The 23118-nt window shown below is 49.3% G+C and overlaps 2 protein-coding genes across 2 annotated transcripts; one reads left to right on the plus strand and one right to left on the minus strand.

Moving 5' to 3' along the window:
* Window positions 1-2103: 2103 nt before the first annotated feature.
* LOC112873098 (cilia- and flagella-associated protein 251-like) lies at window positions 2104-3195 on the minus strand. The gene is made up of 3 exons (XM_025936123.1): window positions 3055-3195; window positions 2521-2955; window positions 2104-2382 (listed from the first exon to the last, which is right to left on the minus strand). The coding sequence occupies exons 1-3, from the start codon at window positions 3193-3195 to the stop codon at window positions 2104-2106; spliced, it is 855 nt and encodes a 284-aa protein (XP_025791908.1).
* A 20-nt stretch (window positions 3196-3215) lies between these two features.
* LOC112873099 (GDSL esterase/lipase EXL3-like) lies at window positions 3216-4745 on the plus strand. Its single transcript, XM_025936124.1, has 4 exons — window positions 3216-3660; window positions 3747-3877; window positions 4010-4204; window positions 4299-4745. Exons 1-4 carry the CDS (start codon window positions 3216-3218, stop codon window positions 4743-4745), a joined length of 1218 nt encoding a protein of 405 aa, XP_025791909.1.
* Window positions 4746-23118: the final 18373 nt, after the last annotated feature.

Here is a 23118-nt window from a genome sequence, read left to right on the forward strand (position 1 = left end):
TTGAACACAACTTTTACGATACATATAATTTTAATGCATATTTTTTTCTTAAATAATTTGTGGAGGATAATTTTTAGCACAACTTGTATGATGTTATCTTTATCGGGAAGATTTCGTGCACAATCTTTTTACGCAAAAGTTCATCATACAACTTCTGAGTACGAATCCTCGATATACCTTTTTAGTAAGATTTTCATAAAAAAAGTTGTCAAGAGAGCTTCAACACATAATAGAGCGTGAGGATGATGGAAAATCTGAAAAGACAAGGAAACGATAGCACTTGCGGAACGTAATGGAAAAAAATAGAAATAAAAAAGAGAAAACAACTTAATATCTGGGCGGTCACGCGGGTGGCAGGAGATAGCTCCATCGCGGTCGCGTCTATCGCGTCGAGCGCCAGGAAGAGCGCCTTATAGCGAGAGTGTAGAATTAGATTAGCGGAACAGTAGTTTAATTCTGGATTTGATATGGAGGTGCATTGGCACCCACTGAAGCTCACATGGCTTGGCCCCTCGACTGCATCTGATCGTTGGGTGCCGCCGGTGTGGTGCGTAGCCGCGCAGCGGCTTATCGCCGGGGGTCTCCGGCCGCAGTGCGCCAAAATCCTCAATCACCTAGCACTGCTCTACAATCCGTGGAAATACAAATGATGTTCTTAATAACACTATTGTTATAATGCATGTAAGCTATTAAGCTTTATAACAAATGCTTGAATTTGTCAACAGGTAGTTAGCCTATGAATCCTATTAGCATTTCTTGATTTCTCATGAAAAGTACCACCATGGTCTGCAATCTGCAAGGCTTAAATAGTACTACCTCCATTCATTTCAGAATAGTTGCTGTTCTAGCATTCATTTTTTTTTATAATGATACTTCTCACATTCCAATACATTTTTAGACGTGACCTGACCTTCCTACCCATAATCAATTTGTTGTTTTAGTTGCATTGGCAATAAATTATTGTCTCGGAGATGTTCACGGTATAGTTGCACTTCCGGACCGGAGCACTGCTTTTGCTTCAGTACTTCCGGTGCCGCAGCATCGCGAGCGGTGACGGAGGGCTCGGCCGCATGCAATTTCCAATTGGCGATCGAGAAGCATGCAGCAAGCCATGCATGAACAACAAGACGAGATGGACACGTGCTGCTCATTTGAGGACGATTTTAGCGGACTGAATCAGTCACCGGTTCCAAGGCCAGCGAACCCACTAACACGGATCGCACATGGCGGAGAATGGTTCAATGAACAATGCATTAAACGAGAGGCACAGGTGAGAGTTTACAAAATTGATGTTTTAGGATTACTCGGTGAGATAACAAATCGTATTTTTTTTAGACAACGGGAGCAAATATCTGCAGCTAGCATTTGCCGCAACGTAGAGAAAGGACCGGTTGTTCCGCATCAGATGTGAGCTCTCCATTGACGTGGAGCTGCATCGCCCGATCAACCTTGCATGCATGGATCCAAGTGCCATATTTAGACGGATGGAGTCACTTGGTGAGCATGAGGTGGCCAGCCATATATATATTCATAGAGGTGTCTCTAGCACTGCACACCGCACTCTCCTAGCATTCTCAGGCAAGCAACTCATCCCCCAAAATATGGCGTGCACTACCCTTCCGCTGCCGCATCACCTCATCATCACTGGATTCCTCGTTCTCGCCGGAGCTATGGTTGCAGCCGGTGCAGTTGTAGATCCTGCTCCCACCCCTCCTCTCCCCCCCCCACAGTTGAAGGTACCCCCTCTCACTCCTCCTCTTCCACCTCCTAAATTGGGAGCTCCATCTCGCACCCCTCTTCCTCCTCCCACTAGGACGATCGCTCCACCTCCCACTTCTCCACCTCGTCCTCCTCCACGGTTAGGGGTGCCACTTCCAACTCCACCTCTTCCTCCTCCTCAGGCTCCTCTTCTTCCTCCCTCTAGGAAGCGAGCTCCATCTCCCATTCCACTTCCTTCCCCGCAGTTGGGGGCACCACTTCCAACTCCTCCTCGGTCAAGGGTTCCACCTCAGGCTCCTCTATCTCCTCCCTCACGAAAGGGCGCTCCACCTCCAATTCCTACTATTCCTCCACCACGGTTGGGGGCACCCCTCCTAGCTTCTCCTATTCCTCCTCCTCGATTAGGTGCTCCCTCTCGTGCTCCTCTTCTTCCTCCCTCACGGAAGGCCACTCCACCTCCCACTCCTCTACCCACCCCACAGTTGGGAGCACCGATTCCAACTCCTTTTCCACCTTCGCGGACTCCTCTTCTTCCTTCGCCTCGGAAGGGAGCTCCACCTCCCACTCCTCGCCTTCCTTCCCCACAGTTGGGGGCACCACTTCCAACGCCGCCTCTTCCTCCTCGGATGGGAGCTCCTGCTCGCGCTCCTCTTCTTCCTCCCTCTAAGACAAAGCGCGCTCCATCTCCTGCACCTATTCCTCCCCCAAAGTTTGGTGCACCATTTCCAACTCCCATTCCTTCACCTTGGAAACGCGCTCCACCTCCCACTACTCGCCTTCCTTCCCCACAGTTAGGGGCACCACTCCCAACTTCTCCTCTTCCTCCTCGAATGGGGGCTCCTCCACGTGCTCCCCTTCTTCCTTCCCCACGAAAGGGAGCTCCACCTCCCACTCCTCACCTTCCTTCCCCACAGTTGAGGGCACCACTTCCAACTCCTCCTCTTCCTCCTCGGATGGGAGCTCCTCCACGCGCTCCCCTACTTCCTTCTCCTCGAAAGGGAGCTCCTGCTCCAACTTCTCGCCTTCCTTCCCCACAATTGGGGGCACCACTTCCAGCTCCTCCTCTTTCTCCTTGGATCGGGGCTCCTTCTCACGCTCCCCTTCTTCCTTCCCCTCATAAGGGAGCTCCACCTCCCACTCCAAGTCTTCCTTTCCCACAATTGGGGGCACCACTTCCAACGCCGCCTCTTCCTCCTCGGATGGGGGCTCCTGCTCGCGCTCCACTTCTTCCTCCCTCTAGGACGAAGCGTGCTCCATCTCCCGCACCTATTCCTCCCCCGAGGTCTGGTACACCACTTCCAACTCCTATTCCTCCCCCTCGGAAAGGTACTCCACCTCCCACTCCTCGCCTTCCTTCCCCACAATTAGGGGCACCACTTCCAACTCCTCCTCGCGCTCCTCTTTCTTCCCCTCGAAAGGGAGCTCCACCTCCCACTCCTCACCTTCCTTCCCCACAGTTGGGGGTACCACTTCCATCACCGTCTCTTCCTCCTCGGATGAGGGCTCCTTCCCATGCTCCTCTTCTTCCTCCCTCTAGAATAAAGCGTGCTCCATCTCCCACACCTCTTCCTTCCCAAAGGTCTAGTGCACCATCTCCAACTCCTATTCCTCCCTCTCGAAAAGGCGCTCCACCTCCTACTCCTCGTCTTCCCACCCCACGGTTGGGAGCACCACTACCTTCTCCTATTCTTCCTCCGCCTAAGCAAGGCAATCCTCCTCCTCAGCCAGGGGCTCCGCCCTCAACTCCAGCTCCAGCGGTGGCACCTGGTGGGCCCAAGGTGCCAGCCTTGATCGCGTTTGGGGACTCCATTGTGGACACCGGCAACAACAACTATCTTATGACCGTCGTGAAGGCCAACTTCCCACCGTATGGTAGGGAGTACCCTGGCCACAAGGCCACTGGCCGGTTCTCTGATGGCAAGATCTCCGTGGACTTCATAGGTGATTACCATTTATTTTGCTACAATAAGCTTTTTGACCGCACCACATGCATGCTAATTACGTACATGGCTTATATATATTTGTAGCGTCTGCACTTGGGGTGAAGGAGATGCTCCCACCGTACCTGAACAAGAGTCTCACCCTGGAGGACCTCAAGACCGGCGTCAGCTTCGCGTCGGCGGGCAGCGGCTACAACAACGCCACATGCAAGACATCGGTGAGTAGATCGACCTACTATTGCTTGATCGATCTCGACCAACCCCAACCCGTGTTTGCATTGGAAGAGCTAGCGTGATCGATCGACCGGTTAATATCTAAACTGTGGGTCGATCTGTTTAATTTGTTGCAGTCGACCATGACGATCGAGCGGCAGCTGCAGCTGTTCGCCGAGTACAAGGCGAAGGTGGGGGCCATCCCCGATAGGGCCCTCTTCATCGTCTGCTCCGGCAGCAACGACATCGTGGAGCACTTCACCCTTGCCGACGGCATGAGCTCGCCCGAGTACGCCTACATGATGGCCGCGAGAGCCATCTCCTTGGTCGAGGTGCATGTCATGCCTTGCTACGACCAAGTCTTTCCCCTTCTTTTTTTTTTGCATCGCATGGTGAATGATCACCCACCAATCCGCATGCATGCAGAGGCTAATCGGCGAGGGCGCGCGGCAGATCGCGCTGACCGGGGCACCGCCGATAGGGTGCGTGCCCTCGCAGCGGCGCATGGCCGGCGGCGTGAAGACGCAGTGTGCAACGGACCGCAACCAGCTGGCGCTCATGTTCAACAGAAAGCTGAGCCTGGAGGTGGCCAAGCTGGCCGGCAGGTTCCGCGGCGTCAACATCTTCTACGTTGACCTCTACTCCATCCTCGGCGACGTGGTCCAACGCTACAAGGACCTGGGGTTCACCAACGGCAAGGACTCGTGCTGCGGCTACTTGGGCTTTGCCGTGGGCCCGCTCTGCAACATTGGGAGCCGTCTCTGCCCGGACCCGTCACAGTACGTGTTCTGGGACAGCTACCACCCCACCGAGAAGGCCTACAAGCTCATGATCGATGAGTTCATCCGGAGATACATGAGATACATCCATTAGTTAAATTCATGTTTTTTCTTATTAATTACTATAGGTCCTTCATTCGACTCTTTTAAGGTTAGTACTACGTAAGTATGATCGATCGACATGCGTGTGTGGTCGACCGTGTCATCCTACAAAGTTTGTAAGGTTCAGACTTCTTCCATTGCTCCAAATAAAAAGATCAAAATTGTATGGTTATTAGTCTCTTTGAAATTTTACTTTACCTAGATCGTCGAGAATTCATTTATTTGCTGAGCCGGCCGTTTTTAGTTTTGTAAAAAGGTATATCTGTGAGTCGCATGCACAATCAGTACTTACATATATGCTCTCACATCACCACAACTCAGTGACCATCATCTGTTTAGTATGCATTTGGTGTTCTCCATTCATCTGTTCATCGTCGAGTAGAAGTAAGCACAAAATTGTGAAAGGTGATCATACTCATGTTTTGGTGACACAAAAAAAGTTATTTTGTCTGTTCTTCCGCCCTGCATGGTGATTTTTGATCCGTAATATATGGCAGACATCTTCTCTTACAAGGATAGCTTCATTTGGATATATTTAGGGTTTGACTTTGTCAAGTCCTCGAAGCTTTGGGCAGCTGCAGTGACGACCGGAATTGGCCAACATGCCAATGCTTTAGCATGCAGACATTGGATACACTGGAACAATCTAGTCACTTGAAAAATCAAAACGAAGTTAATCAATGGCCGACAAGCCTCCGTAAATGTTGGCCATAGAGGTAGGTGGTGATATCACCCGCTCCCAAAAATACATTTTCAGGGACGGCTCACATCTCCACCCACCTCTAAAAATATTTTTTATGAGACTTAAATTTTTCACAATCTTAACCTTTATATATACTGAAATATTTTTGAATTATTTTTTCTGGACTTATAGTTTACCATAACATTAGTGTATAAGCTTCATATTTTTTATCTGTTTTGCTATATTCTACGATTTAAATGAGTTTTCAGCAGCAAAAAAGTAGAAAAAACAATAGTAATACATAAAAGAGGTTCAATCTTCCGTAAATTGGCATGACGTCATCCTTTAGATGAATATTCATCATCATAGAAGATTCAAAACATTATACATAGAGTTCAGTGTACATTCTTCATAAACTCATCAACTCCCCACGGTACTATCTCGTACAACTCAAGTTATACTTTAAAATTTCTACAATCTTATCCTTTATATATAATAAAATATGGTCGGCATATTTTTTCTGTATCTATAGTTCACAATAACCATAGTATAGAATTTTTTACTTTTTTATTTATTTTGCTATATTCTAAGATTTAAACAAACTTTCGGAATAAGAAGAAAAAAATTCAAGGGCAGGTGGTGGCGTCACCCATCCCTGGAAATGGATTTCTAGGGGCGGGTGATGGCGTCACCCGCTCCCACACATTGATTGCAGAATTAATAAAAATGGCATATCTCATAGAATCACAAGTGATTGTGTAGTGTGGTGGAGAGGAGGATATGCTGTTATCGCCATAATTTAGGCGGGCCAGAAAGGTGGGCCGCGAAGCAATATGGGCTCAAAAGGTAATCATAGTGGGCTTGCGAATCGGCCCCTGCATGGGTGTTTGAGGCCAGGGTTGGCCATGTATCTAGATAGGCATGTGTATTTGAATAGTTTAGATAGAGATAGCCAAGATTCGTGCCGTGGTTAGTTAGGATTGGTTAGGGACGGTAAATCTCCGGACTATAAATATGTACCCTAGATTATGAATAAAACAATCAATCATTCACTAACAATTCTCGGCGCATCGCCGCCCCTGTTCCAGGGTTTCTCGAGTAAGTGCCATGCAGCTCCAATCAGGCCTCGCGTGATCGGGGCGGCATCGTTCCTGCTTATCAACCTTTTATGTTTCTCGTACTGAAGCGTTGTTGACGGCGAGTAACACTAGTTATCTTGGCATTTATAGAATGGCATCGGCTCTTCCATGCTTTAATCGAGCGTCGCTTGTTACCGGTAAACGTTCAGCTGTCATCGTGCCCGATCTTAGGTATAAGGGCAGCATCTTGCTCTATTCTTGTTTAATAGATCCAATCTATTATGGTTAGTCTTCGTTCATCAAAAATTTAGTTTAATATCTGCATGATTAGGCCCTTCAAACGGGTTGAATGTTCCGGCAGTACGTTTGGTGCTTTATAACAACTTAAAAAAGGATCGTTCTGGGAATCGGCTACCTGTTGGTTTTTAGGCCTCTGTTTAGATTGTTATTTCGTTACCTTCCGTATCTGTTAGGCTCAATTACGTATAGGATGTTCCGGTTATGCAGTGAAAGCTTTAACCGTCGTAGATTGGATTAGCTTAATGGTTACAGAGCAAGTTTTATATTACCATCGGATATGCTTGCCTTATTCATACAAATAGATCTGATCTGGTACTGAATACAATCGGCTGTAAACAGCCGATATCGGGAATCACCCGATGAGTCGATCACGGCTTGGACTAATGTTTATACATGTCTGTGCATGCAGGAAACTAACATATAACACCTTTCTGATCAGGTACAAGGTCAGGTAGCACGCCTATCAACCCAGACGCCAGGTCGTGTGCCGGATCTCGGGCCGTTGACCGAGGGACCGGGGCCCACCAGCAGTCCTGGGAGCCTCCCGGCTCCTCGTGTTGCCTGTCGCTGCTCGCCGGTGGGTTTTGACAGACAACATACGCGCAGGGCTTGAGGTAAGTGGTTCAAACTCTGGTTAACGCAAGTGTGCATATTTTGTTAAAAAATGTTACCTGTATAGTAGATGGGCTTTTATGGTGGTGGTCGGTTGGTTGGGATATTTTTTTTCTTTTATATTTTGTTGTTTTCAATTTTTTCTAACTTATTTATTTTCTATAAATTGATTTGTACGGGCAGGTCATACCCTAACCCGCCTCAGAAAATACTTTCCAAAGGTGGGTGAGCCCATGACCCGTCCCTGGAAATAGGTTTATAGGGTGGGCGCATTACCCGCTCATGCAAACAGCTGTTCGCAGCTGCGAAAACCAAAAGCAGGTTACGTATCCACCCCTGCAAAATGTATTTGCAACTGCTCCTAAAAATTGTGGTCGTGTTTGACTTTAAACTGGATCAAATTTGGTGACGTAAGTTTAGAATTCTTTCATGCAATGGCCACATAATCATTTCGTAGGAAATACAATATAACAATTAAGAGACAAGGAAAATGATTGTAACAGAACATCTTGAGCAGAAGGCAGAACTAATCCGGAATGCTTTTGAAAATTGTTGGGTGTAACTACTTTACTACAGACGCATTTTAACCTTCCGTCACTGCATACATTCAACTAATACCATGATGCTTAGAGCTTCTCCAATATTCCCACAATAAACAACTTCTCATAAGATGTTCTTGGAATGTGCCAATATCACATTCATCAGTTACTGGGGGAGGTGCTTTTATAGCTCTCCAATAATATCATCCCAATACATGAGAGGAGAAACTTCTCCTTTATTTGGAGACTGGGTTGGAATATTAAGAAAAATCTATAAATGTTGCAAAAGAAAGAGATATTGGGGGACTGCTGGAGCGAGAACATCCTATGTCACTGCATGTTATTGTGCTACCGTGTTACTAAATACAGTAGTGTCTAAACCGTAGCTTGAAAAATTCATCTAAAATTATGGATTGATAGAGCAAGTATCTACAATCACAAAATGTTTGATGTTAAATGACAACTTGTGAAAGGAGAAACTAAAAAGAGAAATTAGCACTTTAATAGTAGCAGACCTGCAACTATTCAAGTGCTGATTCGTGACTATTGAAGTGCTGATTTCTCCTTTTCTATTTCTCTTTGCACAAATTTTTTTTGGTTCAAGGTCAAAATTTGCATGATGTTATATCCATGTATACTCTATCCATCTATATTTTTGGATGGATTTTTCATATAACGGTTTAGGTGCTATCATATTTGGTAACATTGAAATGCTGTAACAACTTGTAACACTGGGTATGTTCTCCTACTATAGCACATCTTTTCCCATAGTGTTAAGGGGTCAGCTGGTGGCGCTCTCTATTTAAAGATTAACATGATTATAAGCACAACCATCCCTCCAAACAAAGCACTATGACCAGATGGATTAAAATGGCTATTGCATAAAGAAATTGTTGAAATAATGCCTAATATAAATACGAGTCTGCTGGTTATGTTAGGAGTTCGCGAGTTGTATTATAGGTATAAGGTAGATGTCGCTAAAGAAATTACCACCTATAAAGCAGCAAGAGGATGTCAAATCCGCTTCCATAAATATCTGAGGATCTTTCTTGGAAGCCAAACGATTCAGGCCATGTTCGTTTAATCCCTAGCTGACAGGGATGGAAGAAGATTAGATCCCCTACAAGTTAGTTGGGGATCTAATCCTCCTCAATCCCCTCCGATCCCTCCTATCTCGGGAATAACTGAACAAAACCTCAAACAACAACTGAAACATAATTTGAAGCATCACCACAATTATGTGTGCGGGCTGCTTGGCCATGACCCGCAGCTGTCAGGCGTGCAAAGGTTGAGAGCGGGTGCACGTATGGTGGATGAAGTGGTTAGTGGGTGATACAGCATGGGCCTGCGAAAGGTTTTGACTTCGACGTGAGTAAAGTTGAACAGATATTTGATCTGTTATTAAAGGAGAAGCAGTTGAAGTTACCTGAAGGCTGCAAGTTTCCTACAGCATAGGAGCTGCAGGGGAGATCATATTGCAAGTGGCATCACTCTTTCACTCACAACACGAGCGACTGCAAAGAACTCCGTCGGCAGATCCAATCGGCTATTGAGCAAGGCCGATTGATCTTGGACCAAACTGCCATGAAGGTCAACACCCAGCCCTTTTCGAGTGTGAATACGGTGGAAGGTTATGACCGGTCTGCGAGGCGACAACTAGATTTCACACTCAGTATTAAGATGGCAGGGCTTGCGTCGCGCCGTCGAACCAGGAATGAAGAGGCCGATCCTTGCGATCGGCCCCAAAAAGGGGAAAAGGGATATATCACGGAAGAACAAATAAGGCATGTCAGGAATCAGCGGCCAGCTTCTTCCGATCTCCTCAAAAAATATGAGTACCAGGACCAGCAATGCCTCCAGCGTGAGTCGGAGGAGGAAGAGTATGAACACTGTATTGGGAAAAGTTTGAAGAAGCGGGAAGACACGTGTGATCATTGGCATTGCCCGTTCTTCAAGTATTGTTAGGACTCTGGCATGAGCTGATTGCCCACTACTAAGGATTGCCCGGAGTGCGGATCCCGGAAGCGTGATGCAGAAGGGGTCTCGGTTTTCCGACGTTTGGGACCTGTGCCGTCCCAGCAAGAATAGATTCAACCACCACGAAGAAGGGTGGACTTTGAAGAAGAAGAGGATAAGTATCACCGGCCGCGCTGGTGCCCTGATGGACTTAACCGTTCCCAGAAACGCAGGATACAGTGGTTGCGTAGCCTGGAGGAAGTTGAGGCCAGATATCTTGAGACGCTGAGGAAGGCGCGCCTGGATTTGGCGGACAAAGTCCACTACACGCAGAAAAGGGAGTCGCGCCCTCCCAGGATGGAGTGGCGGCCAAAATCGACAAGAGCCGATGTGAAGACATCGGCTGATGCACATATGGTGTTTGTACTCCCCGCGGAGTTCCATGCTCGAGGCCGTGAAGAGTTATCGGTAGCCCAGCTTGACTTGGGGCCACAACCAGTAATGTTTGAGAAGCCCCGAGCAAAGAACTACAAGCATTTGAAGGCTTTATATCTCAAGGGTTACATAAACGGCCAGCCTGTCAACAAGATGTTGGTCGACACAGGAGCGGCGGTTAACATAATGCCGTACTTAGTGCTATGTCGGTTGGGGTGGTCCGCTGGAGATCTGATCAAGACCAATGTTACGATAAGCGACTTCAACGGCCAAACATCAGAGGCACAAGGCGTCCTTAGTGTGGATCTAACCGTTGGAAACAAGACTATCCCAACCTCTTTCTTCATCGTCAACAGCAAGAGCACATACAATGTCCGACTTGGTAGGGATTGGATTCATGCCAACTGCTGCATCCCTTCCACAATGCATCAATATCTAATTCAGTGGGATGGAGATGAGGTAGAGGTGGTTCATGTAGATGACTTGATCAAGATCTCGCATGCTGCCATGAGCATCTGGGACGCGGAAGATCAAGAGCCGATCTCAGGGATCAGTTTGGAAGGCTGCGACCGCATTGAAGCTACAAAAAAGGGGTGAGGCTGGTCTTATCCACTGGCCTTACAGAGTAGATAAGTCATAAAGAACGAGCTGCTCTAACACACTCGGCAAGGCCGATCCCGTGTGTCGGTGTTTTACCGGCTGCCCACCCAAGGGTATACCCAAGGTGGTAAGTTTAGGTGAGGAGACGCCGAGATCATGAACTCGAAGGTGCAAGGAACACAAGATTTAGACAGGTTCGGGCCGCGAGGCGCGTAATACCCTATGTCCTGTATGGTGGTTTGTATTCCTTTGGCTGTTGAATGATCTTGATCATCTGCTTTGAATGGGTCCCTGACCCCTTTATATATCCGGGAGGTCAGGGTTACAAGAATCCTAGTCCAATACTAGATAAGGAATCGTAACCGAATACAACTCGAGTAGATTCCTTCTGTACTGACTAGCTTTATCTCCTATTCATACAAGATAAATAAGTGATAAATGAGACAAATAAGAGATAAGACAGGCTTTATCTCTTAAGTCTATTTAAACTACGTTATGTACACAGTCCTGTGACCCCGGGTCTAACAAGCCCCCGAGCTCTTCGTAGCTGAGTACTGCAGACTTCTCGAATACTTTTGAAGTAGTCTTCGGCTTCTTTTGAAGCTCCGTCTTGAAGTTCTTCTTCGAGTACTTACTTGGCTGCATCGAAACTATGAGGTGCTCATGCCCCGAATTACTTCTTTGGTATGGTGTGCGATTGAAAAATCGCACTCCATATGGAGTAGCCCCTGAGCCTTAGGTTGAATCGGAGAATCAGGCTGAGGGTCGCATTAAACTTGAATCTTCCTTACTTACTTTTTCAAATAAATTCAAAAAAATAAGTAGTCGATGTCACGTATCCCGCAGCCCCCGAGCCTTGAATCCAAATCTCTCAGGTTTGGAAATAAGGATCCAATAGTCGTGGCATGCAGTGTAAAAATGTCCATATGGTAAAGAACTGATGTGATGGTACAAATGATGGAAGTTAGATCTGGAATTCAAAAAACCCCTTTTTTCGGGACAATTAACCCTGAAAAAATGATTAATCGAATATTTTATCTAAACAATCCATCAAATGACCCCTCAACTTCCGAATATTCCCTGAAACGACTCTTCAACTTCAAAACAGTAAAACTGCACCCAACACTGGTTATTTAACTCCACGGTAACGTTGAGTAAAAACTGTGCTTCAAATCTGCAATTCGCCAAGAACCACCAAAATCCCCCAAATAGAGCCGCACTCCGCCTTCATCCTCTTGGAGAACCCCAGTCCACCCAAATCTCCCCGCCCCTCTCCCCGCAGCCCCCGAGCAACTCGTGGTGAGCGGATCTAGAGATGGTGCCCAAGAGATCAGAGAAGGATGGGAAGAAAAAGAAGGCGCAGCCGCCGTCCGGGGAGTGGACACACAGTAAGTGCTCCCTCAAGGACCTCAATAAGCTTGTTTCCGAGGGATTGCTCCAAGACAAGAATCTTGTCAATTAGCGCCCCTCATTTCACGAACCTTTCCCCATGGAAAATGTGGACAAAATTGTCACATTTTACCATTTTGCTGAACGGGGTTTGGCCCTCCCCTCTTGCTCCTTTTTCCGGGGTCTTCTTTACTACTACGGGCTTGAGCTCCATCATCTCAATCCAAATTCCATTTGCCATATCACAATCTTTATCCATTTCTATGAAGCCTTCCTAGGAATCGAATCCCATTGGGATCTTTTCCGCTTCCTCTTCCGAGTGAAACCACAACCCACCTCAAAAAATCCATCTGTTGTAGGGGGCGCCGGCATCCAACTTAGACAACAGCCCGGCGACAAGTACCTTGCGTACAAATTTCCCTCCAACATTCCCGGGTGGAAAAATCATTGGTTTTATATCGAAAATCATGACCCCTAACTCCCAGAAAAATCAAATAGACCACCTATTGTAAGGCCGGAGTGGAATATCGAACTTCCCAGGGGGGACATGGATCAAGTCGAAGAGTTGCTAGACACCATAGCGGCTCATAAGGAGATGGGAGTGACCGGCGCATCCGTAATGTTCTCCTTCTTCAAGCGCCGAGTCCAGCCAATCCAGCAACACCATATACTTGGATTCAAGTATAAGGGCGCTGAAGATCCATCTCGCATGTGCGCAGAGGAGCTGACGGACGAAGCTGCACTGACCCGGGTCAAGCGAGTGCTACTGGATGTGGATGCGGTTCCCTACGTCCCGCAACTATTTGCTGCACAGAATCCTCCAAAGCCGGTAAGTGTTCGACTACTTTATGTTGAAAATAAATTCTATTCTACCACTGCTAACTGAAAACCTTCTGTAGGGGCACACAGAGTTGTACCGGAGCTACCCACCACAACCCGATATCCCTCAACCGGACCACCTCCTCCCCAGCACCATGGCCGAAGCGAAGAGGGCTCGAGTAGCTGAGGCTCTGCCCGGCGGCGAGTCCACTGAAGGCTGAAGCCCCCTGGTGGAAAGGGAAGCCGAGAGGGAGGTGAGAAGAGGCAACTCCCCCGGACCATCCATGGAGTTGACCGATACTCTGCCTTCGGTCCTGTAGGGTCGCTGGGTTGTGCGCAAACGAAAAGCGCAAGAAGTCGAGTCATCCAGGTATGAATATGCTTCCTTGTTGTCATACATCAATATTGTTGCATGCTGATGCTTTCCGTTTGCAGTCCACCCGCTTCTCCACCTGAGCCCTGGCGCCAAGAGATGGGAACGGATCCAGCAGCTTCGGCGACAGGATCGGTTACCATTGCCGTGGCGGGCACCACGCCACTGGCTGGTGTCACCCCGCCGCCAGCAACAAGTATCATGGTTGGGACACCATGGGCCATGAGGGTGAAGAAGGCTATCATGAAGAGGTCTTCGTTGTAAGTGTACATCTTGTTGCACAATGAACATTCTGTCCTTTTCAACTTGTAATGAGATAGCTGACTCTGCTTAATTAGGTCTGCAAGCGCCGTGAGGCACAAACCGAAACCGGCCATAGCTACCCTAGCCCCCGAGCCATCAGCCCTAGAGGAGCCCACGCCCAAGGAGCCAGCCCCAGAGGCAGACGCGACGCTGCCTGACCTGCCACCCCCCAAGCCCCAACAAGCCAAAGCCGGGGCTGGTGGTGAAGAACAAGTCGAGGCCCCTGATGCCGCTCCTGTAGATGGCTTAGGTAAGTGTCTGACTGCACACAGCTAGCTGCTTAGACCCCGGGCATTATGTACTGAATGCATCTTGACTTGCAGGTGCCCAGCAACCACCTTCTGAAGAAGCCGCAAGAACCTTAAGGAGTCCTGGTGATCTGCTGATGGCCGGGCCCGGGTACCAGAACATCATCACCACCCATCTAGTGGATGATCCAATGCTGACGGACAACAACATAAAGACCTTCAAGAAGGCCTACAAAGAGTTGTACGATTTTGCCATGGTAAGACATGATTGCTCTTCTGCTTGTATACGTTGTTGAGTTGCTTGTCTTAATCTCCTCCTTTATGCAGAACGTAATCATGCACTCTCAGAAGAAGTCCGAGAAGTTGAAAGCAGTCGTGAGTGGCCACCAGGAGCTTGCTGCCAAAGAAAAGCGCATATCCGAAGAGCTGACGAAGAACATCTATCTTCGGAGAGAGCTCGACAAGCTGAAACAAGAGCGGACGCGAGAGACGTGGCTGCTCAAGAACGACCTCCGCAACCTCGAGAAGGCCCACTCTGAGCTCCAAGAGCAGCTCAAAGAGCAAAAGAAAGCACACCAAGGTAGGTCCCTTTCTTCTCTCGAGTACTTTCCCTTAACAATTTTTCTTGGACTCTGAAAATATCTTCACCGCAGAGCTTAGGAAAATCTTAACATACAAAGAAGAGCTACTTACTGACGTGAAGAATATGCTGTATCGTCGTACAGATGACGTCGAAAGGCTGTAGAAGGTAATCGCCGACACTGAACAACAATTCGCCGATTGTCTTCAGCAGATCAAGACACTAGGCGAGAAGGATGAGCGGCGGCAAAAGGAGCTGGAGGATCTCAGGGGGGCCGCCCAAGAGCTTGTGGACATGGTGGATCCACTAGAAGAAGGTGAAGTAGGCGAGCAGCCCTTGCTGGAGCGACTTCTCGGAGCACCGCAGAAGGTCGTCAAGTTCCTCACAGAAGCCCCGGTCGCGTGTGTCAGCCACGCCCTCGCCTTTGTAAAATCCTTTTGGCCGGAGGCTCCACTAGAGGCGTTTGCGTAGGGAGTGGCTGCGGAGTGCACTGAAGATCAATTCAATGAGTACCTCCAGAAGCCCAACCTGTAGCGGAATAGATAGTGAAAAATGTACTACAGGATTAGACTGTAAAAACAAGTACTTGTTGCCTTGTATATATGTTTTTATTTGATGTCTCTACTTGTATGTGCCTTAGCTGAACTATCATCCAGATTTGAGGGCGAAGTAGTAGACACTACCCCGGATGCAACGACCCTGGAAGTAGTCATAGTGGCTCCGAGTAGGAACCCATCCAACAAGTTAGATATATCCCGATCGAGCAGGTCTAACCAGTTAGGAAAGAACGCGAGCATCGTCGCGAGACTGCCGTGCTTATGGCAAGGAAAACGAAACTACCCCGAGTGCAACGACTCTGGGTGTAGTCAAAATCGCTCCTCATATGAGCGCATCCAACAAGTTAGGTAGAAACCAAACGAACGGATCGAACTTGTTGGGAAAGAATGCGAGCATCATCGCGTGACCGCCGTGCTTATGGCGGAGAAAACGAAACTACCCCGAGTGCAATGACTCTGGATGTAGTCGAAATAGCTCCTCATGCGAGCTCATCCAACAAGTTAGGTATAAACCAATCGAACGGATCGAATTTGTTGGGAAAAATCCGATCATCATCGCGAGCGACCATCAAAGGTCACGGCGGAAGTCGATTCATATAAAGCATGAACGTAGCCAAAGCTTCCGTCAAAACTTGTAACACGAAGTCAACAAAACATGAACGTGGCCGTAGCCTCCATCACAACTCATGGCAAGAAGTCGAATTATCAAACATGAACGTGGCCGGAGCCTCCGTCTGTTAACAGAAAAATTTACATTCCGAATTTTGTGACACGTAGCCTCCAAATTGATTCGAAAGAAAGAGGCTGCCTAGGCGTCCGGAGAACCGCTATCCACGCGTGCTTCTTCATGGGTAGAACTTGCGCAGGTTTTGAATGTTCCAGGAATTCGGAACATCTTGGCCCTCGGGGTATTGTAGTCGATACGACCCCGGTCTTGTAACCTGCTTGACGACAAACGGACCTTCCCACCTTGAATTGAGCTTGTGTAAACTGGACTCGTCTTGGATGCGGCGTAGGACTAGATCCCCTGGAGATATCGGGCTAACTAAACAAGAGCGGTGTAGCGAGCCTCTTTGACAGAATCGGGCTCTAACTGCCTTGCCTCGTCTGCCTCGCCTTCATTGTACATTTCAACCCTTGGGGATTTCCACATGATGTTGGCTGCCAAGATAGCTTCAGAACCATACACGAGGAAGAATGGTGTTTGTCCTGTGGCTTTGGACGGCTGAGTCTGGAGCCCCCAGATGATATGTGGCAATTCGTGTATCCACTTGCCTCCTTTCTTGCTCTTTTCATCATAGAGTCTTTTCTTGAGGCCATCAATTATCATGCCGTTTGCCCTCTCGACTTGGCCATTAGCCCTTGGGTGTGCAACAGAGACATATTTAATCTTGATGCACGTATTTTCACAGAACTCCAAGAACTGGTTGGCCGTGAAGTTTGATCCCAAGTCTGTGATGATTGTATTTGGGAAGCTGAAATGATGCAAGATATCGGAGATGAAATCAACAACTCGATCTGGTGTGAGCTTGGCTATCGGCTTGTACTCGATCCACTTGGTAAACTTGTCGATAGCCACCAACACATGGGTGAAGCCGCCTGGCACCGCCGTTGTGAAGGGCCCAATCATATCGAGGCTCCAGCAAACAAACGGCTAGGATGGCGGTATGGTGATGAGACTGTGGGTGGGACATGAGACTGCTTGCCGAAGAATTGGCAGTTTTGACATCTCCGCACAAGATCCTCAGCATCGGACACTGCGGTGGGCCACTAGAAACCAGTCCTGTATACTTTTCCCACCAGCGTTCTTGTAGCTACGTGGTTGCCGCAAACACCCTCATGTATCTCCCGGAGTATGTCGTAGCCGTCTTCTTTCGGGACGCACTTCATGAGAACGCCTGAACGAGCGCCACGCCGGTAGAGCTTGCTGTTGACTAGGACAAACCCCTTACTTCAGCGCATGACACGAGCTGCCTCTGCGCTCCTTGCGTCCATCCCTGCCGGTAGCCTTTGATCCCAGATGAAATCGATATAAGCCTCTCTCCAGTCCTCACCAAGCATCATAACCTCCCGATCGGGTTGTTGAGAGCCCGCATCGGTGGTTACCTACGGTGAAGACTTGATGGATGGCTGCTTTAACTCCTAAATAAAGACTCCTGCTGGAACCCGTGCACAAGTAGACCCCAGCTTGGATAGTATATCCGTGCCAACATTATGCTCCCGTAAACATGATGAACCTCCAGGCTGGAAAATTTGCTTTCCAGCTTGCGCACTTACTGTACATAAGCGTCCATCGTCTCCTTGTTGTAGTCCCACTCTTTGTTGACTTGCTGAACAACTAAAAGGGAATCATCATATACAAGAAGTCGCTTGATGCCTAGTGATATCGCCAAACGGAGCCTGTGAAGGAGCGCTTCATACTCGGCTTCATTATTGGATACCTCCCAAAGGATCTGGAGGACATACTTGTCGGTGTTTAACCGGCTGCCCACCGAGGGATATACCCAAGGTGGTAAGTTTTGGGTGAGGAGACGCCGAGATCTGGAACTCGAAGGTGCAAGGAACACAAGACTTTTAGACAGGTTCGGGCCGCACGGAGCGTAACACCCTACGTCCTGTATGGTGGTTTGTATTCCCTTTGGTGTAGAATGACCTAATGATCTTCTGTTTTGAGGGGGGTCCCTGACCTCTCTTATATATCCGAGAGGTCAGAGTTACAAAGATGCTAACCAACCTCCGTCAAGAGATCATACCAGAACATATCTCGAGTAGATCCTCTCCGTATTGGTTAACTCTATCTCCTATTTAAACGGGATAAACAAGAGATAAACAAAATGAATAAGAGATAAGACGGGCTTAATCTCTTAGACTACATAATGTGCCCAGCCCGGTGGCCCCGGGTCTGACAAGCCCCTGAGCTCTTCGTAGCTGAGTACCGCAGGCTTATCGAGTACTTTCGAAGCAGTCTTCGACTTCTTCTGAAACTTCATCTTGAAGTCCTTCTTCGAGTACTTGTTTGGCTGCGTCGAAGCTATGAGGTGCTCATATCCCGAATTTTTGTTATGGTGTGCGATTTAAAAATCGCACTCCATATAGAGTAGCCCCCGAGCCTTAGGTTGAATCGGAGAATCAGGCTGAGGGTCCCATTTGTCTGTAACCCTACTTATCCTTCAAAAAATTTAAAAAATAAGTAGTCGATGCCACGTATCCTGCAGCCCCCGAGCCTTGAATCCAAATCCCACAAAATTTGGAGATAAGGATCCAACAACCATGGCATGCAGGCTAAAAATGACAACTTGCAAAATTACCAAAACAATGGTACAGATGATGGGTGTTAGATTATTAATTCAAAAAATCACTTTTTTCGGGCGAACAAACCCTAAAAAATGATTAATCGAATATCGAATCCAAATAATCCATCAAACGACCCCTCAGATTCGGAATATTCTCGGAAGTGACTCCTGGACTTCAGAACAGTAACTTTTCCCCACCCCGCTGGTTATTTAACCCCGCGATAACGGTAGGAAAAAATCACCCTTTCAATCCGCATTCCACCAAAAGCCACCGAAATGCCCAATCCGAGCCAAGCGCCGCCGCCATCCCTCCAAGGAGACTCTCCTGCTCCGACCTCCCCACCCCTCTCCCCGTAGCCCCCGAGCATCTCGTGGCCAGCGCATCGGAGATGGCGTCCAAGAAGTCAGAGACCGAGGAAAGCAAGAAAGATGCGGAGCCATCGACCGCAGAGTGGACACATAGTAAGTGCTCCCTCAACAATCTGAACAAACTAGTTTCCGAGGGGTTGCTGCAAGAAAAGAACCTTGTCAATTGGCGCCCCTCTTACCGTGAACCTTTCCCCATGGAGAATGTCAACGAAATCGTCACATTCTTCCATTTTGCCGAACGGGGATTGGCCCTCCCCACTTGTTCCTTCTTTCGTGGCCTTCTTTATTATTACGGGCTTGAGCTCCATCACCTCAACCCTAATTCCATTTGCTATATTTCCATTTTTCATCCACTTCTGCGAAGCATTCCTCGGAATCGAACCCCACTGGGATCTATTCCGCTTCCTCTTCCCCGTCAAACCCCAGCCTACCACGAAGAAACTTGCTGTAGTAGGGGGCGCCGGCATCCAACTGCGACAGCAGGCCGGCGAAAAATACCTTTCGTACAGATTCCCCTCAAACCTCCCTGGGTGGAAAAACCAGTGGTTTTACATCGAAAACCATGCTCCCCATCTTCCGACGAAGTCGAACAGACCGCCAGTGGTGAGGGGGGAATGGAACCTTGAACCCTCCGGCATGGAGATGATTCAAGTCAGAGAACTGCTGGAGGCCATCGAGGCACAGAAGAAGAAGGGGGTGACCGGCGCCTCCGTCATGTTCTCATTTTACAAACGCCGCGTCCAACCCATCCAACAGCGCCATTGCCTGGGCTTCGACTACAGAGGCCCCGCTGATCCTTCTCGCATGTGCGCAGAGGAGTTGCCAGATGAAGTCGCGCTCCAGCGAGTTCAGCGGGTGCTGCTAGATGTGGACGCCGTGCCGTACGTGCCCACATTGTTCTCCGCACAAAATCCGCCCAGACCGGTAAGTATTTGACTTCTTTTCACTGAAGATACCTGCTATTGCACCGTTACTTGACTGAAGAACTTTCTGCAGGGACACACGGAGCTGTACTGCAGCTACCCGCCGCAACCTGACCTCCCCCAACCATATCATCTCCTCCCTTGTGCCGCCACTGCGGCCAAGAAGGCTCGCCTTGCTGCGGCTCAAGGCAGCAGCGAGTCCGCCGAATGCGTGGACTCGCAGGCAGGAGAAGGAGCCGAAGGAGAGGCGCGCCCTTCTGCTGCCACTGCAGCCAAGAAGGCTCGCCTTGCTGCAGCTCAAGGCAGCAGCGAGTCCACCGACTGCGTGGACTCGCAGGCGGGAGAAGGAGCCGAAGGAGAACCGCACCGGGACAACTCCTCCGACCAGAGCGTTGAGTTGGCCGGCGCTCTACCGCTGGTGCCAAAGGGCCAATGACAAGTGCGCAAACGCAAGGCGCAAGAAGTCGAGTCCTCCAGGTACTGGGTTGCTGTTTTGGCGAGTTGCTAAGTATCAATGAGGCTGAGTACTGACAGTATCCACTTGTAGTCTCCCTGCTTTGCCACCTGGGACCGAGCTCGAAAGGGTGGAAACAGGCCCATCCGCCACCGCTGCAGTGACTATTGCCGTGGCGGGGACCCCTCAATCGGCCGATCAAGCCTCGCCGCCAGCAACAGGTATTCCTCGACGGGCCTGGTGGGTGAAGAAGGCCGCCAAAAAGAAGTCGACACTGTGAGTTTTCCTCCTGTCGCTTGAAGATCTTGCTCTTGCCCACTTGGATAACAATGTCTTCGATATCATCAGGGCTGCAAGCGCCGTACAACTTCAGATGGACCCAGGCATGGCTACTGCAGCCCCAGAGCCATCAACCCGGGCTGATCCCTCCAGTGCGGAGCCTGCCCCGACTGCTGCAGCCTCCGAGCCCTCGGCGCCTGGAGGGCCAGTACCCACGGAGGTGGCCCCTGAGGCAGATGCGGCGCTTCCCGACTTGCCGCCTCCCGAGCTCCGACAAGATGGGGCTGGACCTGGTGGCGGAGAACAAGTTGTAACCCCTGATGCCGCACCTACCGATGGCACAGGTACGCGCTTATCTGCCCGCGACTGGTTTCCGAGGTCTGGGCACAATGTGTTGACTACATTGTATACTTGCAGGTGTCCAGCGATCGCCTCCCGGGGATATCGCCGGGTCCTCGGGAAATCCCCGTGAGATGCTGAGGGCCGGGCCGGGGTACCAGAACGTCATCACCACCGACCTGGTGAACAACCTCCTGCTGATGGCAGAAAATCTGAAGACCTTCAAGAGCACCTTCAAGGACTTATACGATTTTTCCATGGTAGTACTTGGGTAATGTTCCAGCTGTGCACATTGGTGGGTTGTTTATGACTCAATCTCCACCTTTTGCGCAACATGTAATCACCAAGTCCCAGAAGAAGTCGGAGAAACTCCGCGCGGTTGTGAGTGATGCGCGAGAGTTAGCTGCCCTGGACAAGCGCGTCTCCGAGGAAATTACAAAGAATTGCTATCTGCAGCGAGAACTGGACATGCTGAAGCAAGAAAGAACTCGAGAGACTTGGCTGCTCAAGAATGACCTGAAGAACCTCGAGAAGGCCAACTCCGAGCTCCAACAACAGCTCAAGGAGCAACAAGCAGAGTACCAGGAGCAGCTCAAGGCAGAGAAGAAAGCGCACCAAGGTAGGCCCTCGCTCCCCTCGAGTACTTTTCCTTAGTAACTCCCCTTAGATGCTGAAGCACCCTTACCGCAGAGCTTAGGAAAATAATGAAACACAAAGAGGAGCTGCTTACTGACGTGAAGAATATGCTGTATCGTCGTACAAATGATGTCGAAAGGCTGCAGAAGGTGATTGGCGATACTGAACGTCAGTTCGTCGACTGCCTTCAGCAAGTCAAAACGCTGGGCGAGAAGGACGGGCAGCTACGCAAGGAGCTGGAGATTCCCTCCAAGAAGGCCAACAAGTCAAGCAACCAGTCGACTGATGATGTGGCCCTCAAGATGATCCAACTTCAGGAGGGAGATTCATCTAAGACCGCCGTCATCGGTGCGGGCTTGGGTGACAAATAGGAACTCGCGCTCGTCAGCTTTCTTCGGGCTAACCGAGACATATTCGCATGGAAACCAACGGATATGCCAGGGGTGCCCAGGGAGTTGATCGAGCACGCTTTGAATGTACACCCGAAGGCTACGCCTAAGAAGCAACGCCTGCGGAGGTTTGCCCACGACAAGCGTGAGGCCATTAAACGGGAGATTGCTAAACTTCTCGCGGCTGGATTCATTAAAGAAGTAATCCATTCAGAGTGGGTAGCGAATCCTGTTCTTGTAAAGAAAAAGAACAATGAATGGAGAATGTGTGTCGACTGCACTGATCTCAACAAGCATTGCCCAAAAGATCATTTTGGGCTGCCGCGCATTGACCAAGTTATCGATTCGATGGCTGGTTGTGTCCTTCTTTATTTTCTTGATTGTTACTCAGGATATCATCAGATCGCGCTCAAGGAGGAGGACCAAATCAAGACTGCTTTCATCACCCCGTACGGGACTTACGCCTACAAAATAATGTCCTTCGGATTGAAAAACGCAGGAGCAACATACCAGCGTGCGATCCACATGTGTTTCGCGGATCAGCTGCACCGGAATGTTGAGGCCTATGTGGATGATGTGGTCATCAAGACCAGGGATTCCGATAACTTGATACCGATTGGCTTGAAGCCCTCTGGGTACTTGTAGCTGCTGAAACGAGCAGAGAAAGCAGGGAATCGATCGCTACAGTCAGTACCTTCAGTTTCGACTTCTTCGCGGGTCTTGCGCCTGGAGGAGATCACGGTGCGCGCGTCGCGACCTTCATTGATGTGCTGGAGCAGGTCCTCCGGAGGAGGTTGTCGATTTGCCTGTCGCAGATGACCCCCTTGCGGTGGCTGTTGCCTCCCGACAGGGGCCTGGCTCCCACATGCGTTGTCGTTGCTGATCTGGTGTTGAGGACGGCCACCAGCCGTTCGGCTGTGAGCCTGACTTCGACTCTCGTCCACGCGTTCTTCCCGGATGATGGACGCCGGATTGTGTTGATCCAGCTGGATCCAAGCCCTCTGCGCGTAGAGGAGTGCTTGACGTACATCTGGATCATGGCTGTGCTCGAGGATGGCCGTCACCCTGGCGATGTTGGCCACCGGAGTCCTGAAACCCCGCTCGCTTGCGGCAGCAAACTCAGGGTCGAGCTCGCGATGCATAGATCGCCTTCGCTCGTTAGCCCTCCTCCGCCGGATTGTGCGGGCCCTGTTCCTGGCCCTCCGCGCCTC

This window comes from Panicum hallii, chromosome 9, assembly GCF_002211085.1.
Source record: "Panicum hallii strain FIL2 chromosome 9, PHallii_v3.1, whole genome shotgun sequence".
Lineage (NCBI taxonomy): Eukaryota > Viridiplantae > Streptophyta > Magnoliopsida > Poales > Poaceae > Panicum > Panicum hallii.